At 34.2% G+C, this 12,783-nt stretch overlaps 1 protein-coding gene across 1 annotated transcript; it reads left to right on the top strand.

Annotated features, from left to right (window-relative positions):
* The first annotated feature begins 7,490 nt into the window (after positions 1-7,490).
* Positions 7,491-8,864, top strand: LOC147502100 (uncharacterized). Its single transcript, XM_086604446.1, has one exon. The coding sequence runs from the start codon at positions 7,491-7,493 to the stop codon at positions 8,862-8,864; it is 1,374 nt and encodes a 457-aa protein (XP_086460572.1).
* The last annotated feature ends 3,919 nt before the right edge of the window (positions 8,865-12,783 follow it).

Raw genomic sequence — 12,783 nt, forward strand, 5'->3', positions numbered from 1 at the left:
AATGATTTGTTATAAGACTTCAATGATTTGTGTAAAATGTACTTGATTTGTTGTGTCAGACTTGAGTCAAGTGCTATGTAAAATGTACTTGATTTGTTATTCTATTAAGTGTTAGAGAAGTGTTATGTATGCTTAAGTGTTGTGTTATGGATTTGTTGTAAGACTTCAATGACTTAGGTGCTGTGTTTTGATCATTTTAAGGCATGTTTGCTGTTATGTATTTTTGATCATATTAACATGTCAGACTTAAATGTAGACTTGAACACTATGTCAGAATTAAATATAGACTTGAACATGTCCATTACATTAAAATGCTAATTTCCTCACAAGTTCAGTTACATCAGACACATTGCCTTCAATATTCATCTTAATAACACCATCAATACACAACTTAAGTTTCCCCTCCTCTTTAAACTTCTCTTTGTTCTTCACTTCATTCCTTTCCACTTCCACAGCCTTCCCTTTTGCTTTAGTTGGTACATCTATCCATTTGTAACCGTTGCATCTTGGTACACTATTACATCTGAGGAATCTCAATCCTTTAGTGTGTTCTTGCCCACTCCAGCGAACCTTCATAGTATCTGGACATCCTAAAACACAGGGATAATCAAGCCAACGACAATCAACCTTCTAATGCCCTGCATCCCCACAAAGAAAACAAGACCCATAGTTGATTGCTTTTGATGATGACATTGCAATCTGAAAACAGAACAAAATAAATTAAGGTTGAGGTTTAATATTAGTTAGTGTAAACCCCCCAAACGTCAATATGCTATTTGCATAAACCCCCCAATGTTTAAGTAAACAGTCAACGAAGAAGAAGAAGAAGAAGAAGGTCAGGAAGAAGATTAAGTGTGAGAATAGAACCTGAGATAGTTGATTTGTGTTGCTAACCTCGCAAGTGCCACCGCCCATAAAAATGAGATGAGATTTGTGTTGATTTCAAACTAAAGGGTCGAGGAGGAGATGAGATTTATACAAAAGGAATAAAATATAAAACTCAACGGCTATTTCATAAGGGCAAAATGGCCAATATGTAAAATACGAGAGAGAGAGTGCAAGAATTAAATAATGGCAACGTTTGGGGGGTTTTTGCAAAGCTAGGTTTAACGTGTTAATGTGGGGGGCAATGCAACATCTATTTCATAAGGGTAAAATGGTCAATAGCTAAAATACCAACATCTGTTACACACAAAATTGACGGAGTGGGGGGCAAACTCAAATGATTTTAAAAATGAGGGGTTTAGTCAAACCGCTACCCATCTGTAGGGGGTTAAGTCAAAATTCCCCTTCTTTTAATGATTGTGAGATTTTTAATACATAATAATAAAATGAAAAAAATTAGGGTAATTTCCCAAGTAGTAACCCATAATGTCAATGTGTTCCCAAGTAGTAACCCACTTCCAATTTTGACTTTTCAACGCGGCTTTTGACAATTTTGCCCTTCAAATAAAAACAAAACACTTTTCTCTCACCTCTTACACTTTTCTCTCTCCTTGTCCCATGATGTTGACGTATTTGAGTTTTGTTTTTAAACAAAACAGTACTCTCTCTCCTCTTACACTTTTCTCTCTCCTCTTACACTCAATCATTGATTTTTGAGTATTTTTTTATTTATTTCTTAAGTAATTAAAATGACTAAAAATATAATATATAAAAATAATTAATAAATAATAAAACAATAAATTTAACACAATCCATCTTCATTCAAATAACAAAATTCATATTCTTTGCAAAATAATAAAAGATGTCTCATAATAAAATGAACAAAAGATATATTCCATTAAAATGATAAAATTCATATTCTTTTCAAATTTATTACATCAAAATCCAACAAAACTGAAATTCTAAATCATGAAGTAGTTTCATCAGTAGATGAAATAATAATTAGTCAATGTGTAACAGTAAAGTTGTTGATATACAATGCACATGAGTTTGTCAGTCCCTCACTTATAAGATGAAAATAGACAAATGAATTTGGCGGGAAATCTGTTAGGCGGGAAATAATTGAGCGGGAAAAATATTAGCGATAAAACAATTAACACTAGTAAAGTTGCTGATATACAGTGCATGTGAGTTTGTCAGTCTCTCACTTGTAAGGTGACAAAAGACATAATAAATTGGGTGGGAATAATTGGGCGGGAAAATAGTTAGGCGGGAAAACAGCAAGATATCTCATTTTCTTCTTACATTTCTTATTACTCAACTCATTTCCACATAATTTCTTTTATTTTTTTTCAACTTTTTTTTTCTTAATCCTTCAATTCTCTTGTTATTCACTTTTCCCCATTTACCATTTTCATTATCCTCCATTTATCTCTCACAACCAATTATATTATCCATTTTAAAGTTTTTGTTCATATATAATTCACACGGAATAAACAAATATCAACTTGTTGAACTGATTTTTTCATATCAAAAATCCATTTTTGTTAGAGATATAAAAAAATCAGTTCAACAAGATGTAAAACTCATCATTTAGTTTAGCTACACTTAAAAGTTGTACAACAAATGAAAAAGGTTTTACCTTTGTGTGTTTGGATACGCTAAAACCTTATCATAGTTCCAAGACGTAAGAAAGGTAAGTTGTCAAGTAACAACTTTGTCAAAAGGTATTTCCAATCTATCTTTTTTCATTTAGTAGTTTGAAGACGTTCAAAATTGAAAGGTAAATTATCTAATGGAGAAAAAATTCCAATGTGATAAGTTGAATTGACAATGAGTGTTGGATATTTGATTGTGGAGCAGGTGTTTTAGAAGAACCTGAAAAACGAACTTGTGTTTTTTTTCAATACATTTTGTGTAAAAAATTTCTTGCCTATAATGTACGAATTTGGTAGTTACTTTCAAACAATATATCAACTACATAATGACGAATCTGTTTGTCACTTATAAATATTATTTCTTACATACCAAATATATACATTTTTTAAAATGCTTGTTTTTTTAGCATAAATATCTCTCGAAGTTTTAATTTATTGATTTGTGATCGAAGTTATAAACCTGATAAATATATTTGTCACATATAGAAAATACTAGTTGAATATTGAACTCGTGTTATTTAAGTACATTTTGGGCTAAGTATATTTTGGACCTTATGTATATATATGATAGTTACTTTTGAAACATATCTCAGCAACTTTTATGATTTTGGGTACTAAAATGGTGATTATTATTTTATTTTATATTATTTTTTTCTATATTAAGTTTCTCTAAATGATATCTTTGGTTGAATGTTGAACTTCGTGTTTTTTAGTACATTTTTAGGTCAATGGGTATGTATCTTTTGGATTTAGTGCACATATTTAGTAGTTACTTTGAAATATCTTTCAACAACTTTTATTATTTTGGATCTTGAAATGGCGGTGATTATTTTATTTTATATTTTTTTTCAATTAAGTTTCTACAAATTTTAATTTATTGATTTGTGATTGATGATATTGGTTGAATCTTTGAACTTGTGTTTTTTAGTACATTTTGAGCTAAGTATCTCTTAGATATAATGCACATATTTAGTAGTTACTTTTGAAACATCTATCGACAATTTATATTTTTCAAGTAAGTTTCTCTAAGTTGTAATTTATTGACTGTGATCGATGATATTGGTTAAAGGCAGAACTCGTGTTTCTTTTTAGTACATTTTGTGCTAAGTATCTCTTGGATCTAATGTACATATTTAGGTAGTTACTTTCAAAGCATCTCGGTAACTTTTAATATTTTAGGTACTAAAATAGTGATATCTATGATTATTTTGTTATTATTCTTTTTATTAAGTTTCTCTAAGTTGTAATTTATTTACCTATAATCAGTGATATTGGTTGAATGTTGAACTCGTGGTTCTTAAGTACAATTTGGGTCAAGTATCTCTTGGATCTATTGTATGTATCTAGTAGTTACTTTTAAAACATATGTCAAGAACTTTTTATGGTTTTGAACCTGAACTCGAGTTAATTTTATTATTCTTATTTTATTTTATTTTTAAGTTTCTCTACGTTGTAATTTGTTAAACTGTGAGCGAGCTACATACTAAGGAATATGTTCACAACATCAAGTAATTGCAAAATGGGCTTCAGAAGTTGTGAAATCGAAACTTAGGGATAATATTGATATGGCTCTGAAACATACAGAAGGTAACAGCCTTAGCTATATCATCAAGTGATGAACGCAACAATAGCAACTACTAACCTATGTTCGTTTGCCTTTTTTGCTTGCAGATAAGGGAATGCTTCAGTGAGTCATACCAAATGTTGCCAAATTATTGTAAAGAACTTAAAAGAGTGCATTCAGATTGTTTCACCGAGCTATTAACGTCGTCCGCCCATGACCACAAATTTGAAGCGTTTGTTTGTTAGCTATTGACGCCACCGTCCGAAGCTTACAAAAGATATCTTCGTCCATGGATTATGATTGATGGCACTTTCATGACAGGTAGGTACAAGTCGGTCATACTAATCGCTATCGCGCGAATGGTGATAGCCACGCGTGCTTCCAATTGCATTTGCTATAGTCCCCGAAGGAAAACTATGACCACCGGGATTGGTTTCGGAAAAGTTGAGAGACCTTGTTGTTGGGACTAAGCTAAACTTTATTCTTCTCTCTGATAGGCATGCAAGCATTCTTCAGGTCGTGCCCAAAATACTTCCTAATGTGGTTCATTGCTTTTGTGCACAACACATTTCAAATTGTGTGACTAAGCAATAGACAAAAGGGAAGGTGAAAAAATTTGAAGAAGCTTACTTAACAAAGCAGAATTTGTAAGACTAATGAGTCAAATGTATTGTTGCGACAACAAATGTTATGCAAAGATTGTTAAGATTCCAAAAGAGTCGTGGTGTTGTGCTTTTGCTAAAAGGAGAAGGCATGGCATTTGTTACACAAATCACATAGAGCTAGAATAAGATGATACTTCCAGAGAGAGCTATGCAAGTGACATCTCATTTTGTCAATGGTATCAGGTTGAACATAATGAAACATTTCTATGACTACCGGGTGATGGCGTTGAAGACAAAATTAACCAAATCAGCCGAGGATGTGCTCATCTCGTCGAGATATACGAGTAGACCTTTCACAGTGGTAAGGGCAAGTGAGCACGCGTTTACTCAGGCAATCGAGTGGATCGATCGACACCGTGAGTAGACCTTTTGAGAAGACTTGCACTTACGGTTTCTTTCAGTAGCTTGGTCTTCCTTGTAGCCATGCTATGAAGGCAATCGATGACGGTAAGATATGTGCATATGACTTTTGCTGCATTGGTACACAAAGGAAACGATGATGGATACATATAGGAAGAAGTGGACGCCATTAAGAGGAAAAGAACGATTGGGTTTGGGTTTATGATGACATCATTGTCCTACAAGTGAGAGGCCCGACAAACTCGCATGCATCGTATATCGGCAACTTTACTACTTGTTATTTGTTTTTCGCTAACAGTTTTCCCCGCTCAATTATTCCCGCTTAATAGTTTTCCGCCAAATTCATCCTGTCTATTTTCATCTTATAAGTGAGGGGACCGACAAACTCATGTGCATTGTATATCAAAGAACTTTTCGATGTCGTTGTACATTGACTAATAATTATCCCATCTAATCGATGAAACTACTTCATGACTTAGAATTTCGATTTTGTTGGATTGATGTAATAAATTTGAAAAGAATATAAATTTTATCATTTTAATGGAATATATATTTTGTTAATTTTATTATGAGGTAACTTTTATTATTTTGCAAGGAATATGAATTTTGTTATATGAATGAAGATGGATTGTATTAAATTTATTGTTTTATTATTTATTATTTATTTTTATCTATTATATTTTTAGTTATTTTAATTAGTTAAGAAATAAAAAAAAAACACTCAAAAATCAATGATTGAGTGTAAGAGGAGAGAGAAAAGTGTAAGAGGAGAGAGGGTACTGTTTTGTTAAAAACAAACTCAAATACGTCAATATCATGGGGGACAAAGAGAGATAAAAGTGTAAGAGGTGAGAGATTGTAAAAGGAGAGAGAAAAGTGTTTTGTTTTTATTTGAAGGGCAAAATTGTCAAAAGTCGCGTTGAAAAGTCAAAATTGGAAGTGGGTTACTACTTGGAAACACATTGACATTATGAGTTACTAATTGGGAAATTACCCAAAAAATTATATAAAAACGGTCTCCGTGAACGGGTCCAATTCGCACGCCATATAATCTTACAAGCAGGCTTGGATAAAGTGCAAATTAATTACATTTCCAAATAAACAATCAACAAAATAAAATCATACAAATGAACACACTTAATTGGCATAGTATACAACGTACTATACATGTTTTTGCACTTTGGATACTATACAATTTTCTAGGCACTAAACTACATTGTACTATCAAAAAAAATTCAGGTTGCGACCTGGGCAAATATTCGCCAAAATGGACGTGGCCAAATTTGGAGGTTTTATAATCCTATGTGGAGACATGTCATTTTATTTATTATAAAAACGTGTGTTGACATTTGCCACACAAGCTGAATAGCCAACAAGCATTTCCCGCATTTTCCCTCTCCAACTTTTCCCTCTCTTTTGATTAGCGCCCAAAAATTGGAGATTTCATCAGAAACCTAATTGACCAAAATTTGTTGTCTTTAAGATTAAATTGCATAATTCACACAAACCCTAACCTATATAAAACACTAATCCATAGGAATCTAGTCCAGATTAAAGTAAGTTAATGTTTTTTATTCTTAAGTTAATGTTTTTTATATTGTTTTTTGTTATATTGTTGTCAGCTATTATACATGAATATTATACTATGATTGTTGTTATATTATTGATATATTGTTGCTAAATTACTGCAGTGGAAACAGTTGTAATTAATCTCCATCATGGGGGTTCATTTGTTACTGGTCCAGACCTTCATTACCTTGGTGGTAGGATAGAGTGCTTGGACAATATTGATCCAGATAGGTTTGGATATTTTGATTTAAAATCAATGGTGGAGGAGTTGGGATATTATAATGTGAGTAAAATGCACTATGGTCAAGCCGGTAAAAGGGTTATATGTTAATTTTTGATGATACTAGTATTATGAAAATGCCGCAAGAAGCTGTATTTGGGAATAGAATTGAGGTATACATTGAACATGATGTTGAGGTGGATTCAAGTGAACAAAATGTTGTGCATGATATTGAAGTAGTTGAGTTAGAGAATGGAGAAGACATTGAGATACAAACTTCGATTCTGAGTGATAAGGTTTGTATTTAGGATGATAATGAGTCGATGAGGAAGATTTTAGGTTTGAGGATTTGCCTGAATTGTCTGATAATGATGAGGAGCTTATTGAAGTTAGGAAAATGATAGAAGAAAGGAAAAAACGAAAAAGACTTGAAAGAATGAAATCAATTTGGGATGATGGTGATCATGAACCCGAAGTGAATGGAATGCTTTGGGTGAGCAAGCAATGAATCTTTGAAGGTGATGATGATGTTGAAGCAATGAACGCTTAAAATCTTGGTGCCATGAAGAATGGATGGGCTTTATGTTGATGAAGGCAACAATGTGTTTATTAGTGATGATGAAGTTGACCATGGGGATGTTGATAGTGACTATATAGATTCAAGTGATTATGAAAGTCCAGATACTGATGAGGATGATGGTATTAGAAAAACCAAGAAGTTTAGGTACCCTAGTTTTGATCCCAAGACTGATGTATTTCATGTGCAACCAAGACTAGGGATGGTGTTTGCATCCCCTAATCAGCTCAAAGATTGTTTGAAGGATTTTGCAGTTGCTCATGGGTACCAACTTTGGTTGAAGTTAAACAACCAGAAAAGAATCCTTGCATTATGTGCTGAGGATTGCCCATTTAGACTATATGCTAGTTGGATGACAAGCCAGAGAAGCTTCCAGATAAAGTCCTATATAGAAGAACATAAGTGTTCAAGGATATTTGATGTCCAGATTGCTAACTGTAAATGGATTGCTAGGATATATGGAGAGAAGATACTGAAGTATCCTAAAATGAAATTGAAGGATTTGAAAGAGCATATTATGCACAAGTTTAAGCTTGATGTGACATTGTGTCAGTGTAGCAGAGCTAAGCGCAAAGTTCTAGATGCAGTGGAAAATAGGTTGGCTGGTGTATATGCAAAGTTGTGGGACTACCAATTTGAACTAAGAAGGAGTAATCCTGGGAGTACTATTGAGATAGAATTATTTCATCCTACACCTAATGAACCTGCAGTGTTCAAGCGCATGTATATAGGGTTTGCTGCACTTATAAATGCATGGAAGAGTGGTTGCAGACCAATTATTGGAGTTGATGGATGTTTCTTGAAGGGGTACTGCAAGGGGGAGCTACTGGCAGCCATTGGTAGAGATGCAAACAATCAAATGTTCCCAATAGCATGGGCAGTTGTAGAAGTGGAAAACTCAGATAGTTGGATGTGGTTTTTGGATTTGCTGATGCAAGACTTGGGTTATAGTGAGGGTCAGGGTCTTGGGTTGACTATTATTAGTGACCAGCAAAAGGGTCTTGTACAAGTGATAAAAGACTATTTGCCTTTTGCTGAGCACAGAAATTGTGCCAGACATGTATATGCCAATTTCAAGAAGACATTCCCTGGTTTACAGTATAAGTTTCTGTTTTGGAAGGCTAGCAAATGTGGGACTCCTCAAGAGTTTGAACAAAACATGGATGAAATGAAAAAGTATTCTGAGGATGCATATCACCACTGCATGGTGAAGCAAAACCCAAGACAGTGGTCAAGAGCTTTTTTTAGCATGTTTCCTTGTTTGGATTCTGTTGACAACAACATATGCGAGACATTTAACTCAACAATAGTGGAAGCAAAGGAAAAGAACATCGTAGAAATGCTTGAGGATATCAGTTGCAAGTAATGGCTAGAATGCAAAAGAAGATTGCAAAGAATGGCTAATCGGAAGACGCCTTTTGTCTATTATTATAATGCAAAAGTTAGAAAAAATAAAGAAGATCATAGGTTTTAGGTCGCACATTACAATGGAAGCAACTCATTTGAGGCCGGGAAGAACAAATATGAGGCCTTTACTGTGGATGCAACTGCTATGAGATGCAGCTGTAGAATGTGGGAAATGAATGGCATCCCATGTCCACATGCCATTTCAGTTATGTATTATCTCAACATTGATCCATTGCAGCATGTATCTAGTTGGTATAGTGTGGCGAGTACAAGAAGATATATAGTCATGTGTTCTGACCTTTGAATGGTCAAAACATGTGGCATAGGACAAAAAGGCTGCTATTTTGCCTCCCATAGCAAGGAGGATGCCCGCGACCAAGAAGAATAGAAGGAAGGAAGGAGTAGCATTGGGAACTGGAAGAGTGACACAAGTTGAAGCTGGAAGAGTGAGGAAGACAAGGCTTCTCACCAACTATGCGAGGAAGGGTAGGAAAATGCATTGTTCTAGATGCAATAGTGAGGAACACAACATAAGGTCATGCAAGTCTACAGACCCACCACTTAGAAAGAAACAAGTGAGTATGCATTTGTCTTTTACTTTTATAAGTTATTTTTTACAAGTGGTTTTGATTGTATTTAAATATGTTAATATAATATTAGGTGAGGAAGAAGAAAGGAGAAGTGAATAATGTCCCAAATTGAGGATGCAACTAATGAAGGGCCAACTAATGTAACAGGTGAGAATGCCAAGAATGAAGGTAGGTGTACAAAAAGGCAGAGGTACAAGGGGTAGAGGTCAGAGAGGAGAGGAAGAAGGGAACCGGTCCCTATAGGCTTTGGAGTATACACTAGTCCCGAAGGAGAAACTTACATCAATGTGAGTCTTCTAATATATTTAATGTATTTTTCATTTATTATATTTTGTGCATTATCTTATTCATAGTGTATTATGTGTAGGATCGCTTCAAGATTGACAACCTTGAATTCAAATGAACCATCTCCAAGTAATGAAGGGCCAAGTACTTTTAATGATGAGAGTGCAACTAATCAAACAACCAAGTACAAGGGGTAGAGGTACAAGGGTAAAGGTACAAGGGCTAAGGGTGAAAGAGGAAGAGGAAGAGGAAGCAATGAGCCAACCATTGTTCCACTTTGGTGTAAACACTAATACTATTGAAAGAGAAGTTGACATCAATGTGAGTGTTTTAGTTTAGTTTTTTCAATAAATTAGTTTGAGTGCATTGGCTTATTCATTGTGCATGGTTGTGTAGATCGCTTCAAGATTAATTTGTTCCACTTGCACCAAGAGTAAGCGTGTCAATGGGTGATGGAGTACACATATTACCTCAATTTGGAAGAAAATATTTTCATGTAAGTTATTACTTTAAGTTTTTTATTCATTTAAGTTGTCCGCAATTTAAAATTTAGTTTAGTTTATGTCTTTATTCTTTAGTTTAGTTTGGTAAGTTTTTATTAATTATGCTTTATTTCTTATATAGCCACCACAAGAAAGGAGAGTTGTACAAAGGAAGACTTCAAGTGCAAGTGATCAAGTTGGAAGTAGTCAAGGGTCAAATAATACACCACTTGGAACTCAGGAATCAAGTACTGCAAAGAGTACAAAGATAAGGCATCCCAATTAATTATTTGGTAAAATTGATCTAGCTCATTTTGGTGTTTTAAGAGTGTATTAATGGTTTCAAACTTGTTGCTTTAATGAACAAGTGTCACGTTTTGTATGTTTCTCTCAAACATGGTCATGCAAAGAACAAGTGTCATATTTTGAATGTAAGAAAAGCAGTTTTTTTGTCAAAGAAAATGCTTTAATGAACATATTGAAAACTGATTTGACTAATGTCTTGTAAATAGTGTTATAGTTTTAATTTTGGACTTTATAGTTGGTGATAATTAATGGTGTTTGGTATGCAATCTATAAAACCATCCTAGAGGGTAGAGGCTGTATGCAATAGGTTTAGATTCGAAAAAACAATGCCCAAGGGTCGGATGATCCATGTTGAGGGTAAGGGGGAGAACCCAAAACTTTTGAAAGAGCATTGGTTGCAGTTTGGGACCTCATCAAAACAAAGGAGGGGAAGAGAGTGTTCATGGAGGTTGTTTATGAGAATGATGTTATTAATTTGAAGCCTTGTGATGACCGTGGAAGGGTGTGCATCATTGAAGTAATTGGAAGAGGGAGAGTCAAGTCGACCTAGAGAACCAAGTCCGAAGTTCCACCGGATTGAACATAAGCTCGTGAAATCGCCAAGGTTACCGGCAGCTAAGATAAATGAAGCAAAGAAGTGAGGGAATCAAAGACTAACACCATCCAAGCAAAGAAGTTCAAGAGGTTATCCCTGGGTCTTGCTATCTGCTGCAGCCTTATCCCGGTTTTGTATGAAGTCCAAGAAGTTTAAGAAGTCTAAGTCTAAGAAGTGAACTGATGTTTGATGTGTTGTTTGATGTGTTGAAGTGTTGAAGTGAACTGATGTTAGGTTTATCTAGGCAGTGTATTGTGTCTTGTTCTTGTTTCTATGTTTTGATGTTTTTTTAGCTTGGTTGTCTTGTTCTATGTTAAATTATCAAGTCATGATGTAGTGTAGTGATGTTTAATGTTTGCTTTTGCTATGTTAAATTATCAAATGCATTTTTCATTACATACATACAGTGACAGAAACACAGAAACACAGAAACTGGAGAACTCTACAATTTCATTCCATTTTCATTTTCATTCAACTCATTACATTATAAAAACCATGTTCTGTAACATTCTGAGAACACGTAAAACCGGATAACTCTACAACTTCATTCCATTTTCATTTTATTCAACTCATTACATTACAAAACCATGTTCTGAGAACATTCTAAAAACACGTAAAACCGGAGATTCAACTCATTACATTACAAAACCATGTTACGTAACATTACGAAAACACGTAAAAACCAGAGATCCAACTCATTACATTACAAAAACCATGTTATAGAACATTACAGAAACACAGAAACCAGAGAACTCTATAATTTCATTCCATTTTCATTCAACTCATTACATTACAAAAACCATGTTTCTGTAACATTCTGAAACACAATGCACTTCACTTATTAACCAAACAAATACTTGTAAAGCAAGAATACAATGACCAAAAATCAAACAAGTTTTCTTCATCTTATAATTATGGCATTCCAAAGTCATCACCTTTTTCTTCAACTCGTTTCTCTTCTTTTCCGAGTGAACAATTACATTCAATTTTCCTTGCAACTCCACCTTTTTCATGTTAGCTTCCTCCAAACTTTCTTTCAATTAAATTCAATCTCTGCATAAATCAATGAACCTTTGCTTTGTTGATTTTGGAACTTTGTCCTCCCAATCAAAGTAGCCACAATCGTGAGTTTTGTAATTTGTACAACCAAAAAATCTTCTTCCCAAATTTCCAACAGTCTTTGACATTACCAAAGGAGATGGCTCTCCACAAAAGCATGAATGATTCGAATTGATAGAGGTGGACGACATTTTGAACTATTCAAATTGAGAGTTAGGGTTTCAAATTGAGAGTTAGGGTTTTCAAATTGAGAGTTAGGGTTTTCAGGGTTTCAAATTGAGAGTTAGGGTTTTCAAATTGAGGAAGAAGGTTAAACTTGCAATTGAGAGTTAGTGTTTCAAGTTTTCAAATTCAGGTACCAGGTCACGTGTATTTCAAAAATGCCACATATCTAGATGGCCGGACACGTGGCATAGGTCGGTGGCCACATCAGCAAAAATTGACCGGAAATACTTCCAAGTCGCAAAGTGATAATTTTTTGATAGTACAATGTAGTTTAGTGCCTAGAAAATTGTATAGTACCCAAAGTGCAAAAACATGTATATTACATTGTATACTATG

The sequence above is a fragment of the Coptis chinensis genome, chromosome 4, assembly GCF_015680905.1.
Source record: "Coptis chinensis isolate HL-2020 chromosome 4, ASM1568090v1, whole genome shotgun sequence".
Taxonomy (NCBI): Eukaryota; Viridiplantae; Streptophyta; class Magnoliopsida; order Ranunculales; family Ranunculaceae; genus Coptis; species Coptis chinensis.

Bases quoted from the DNA above. Each gene is read 5' to 3' on its own strand.
- LOC147502100 (XM_086604446.1), top strand. From the start codon at position 7,491: ATGGATGGGCTTTATGTTGATGAAGGCAACAATGTGTTTATTAGTGAT.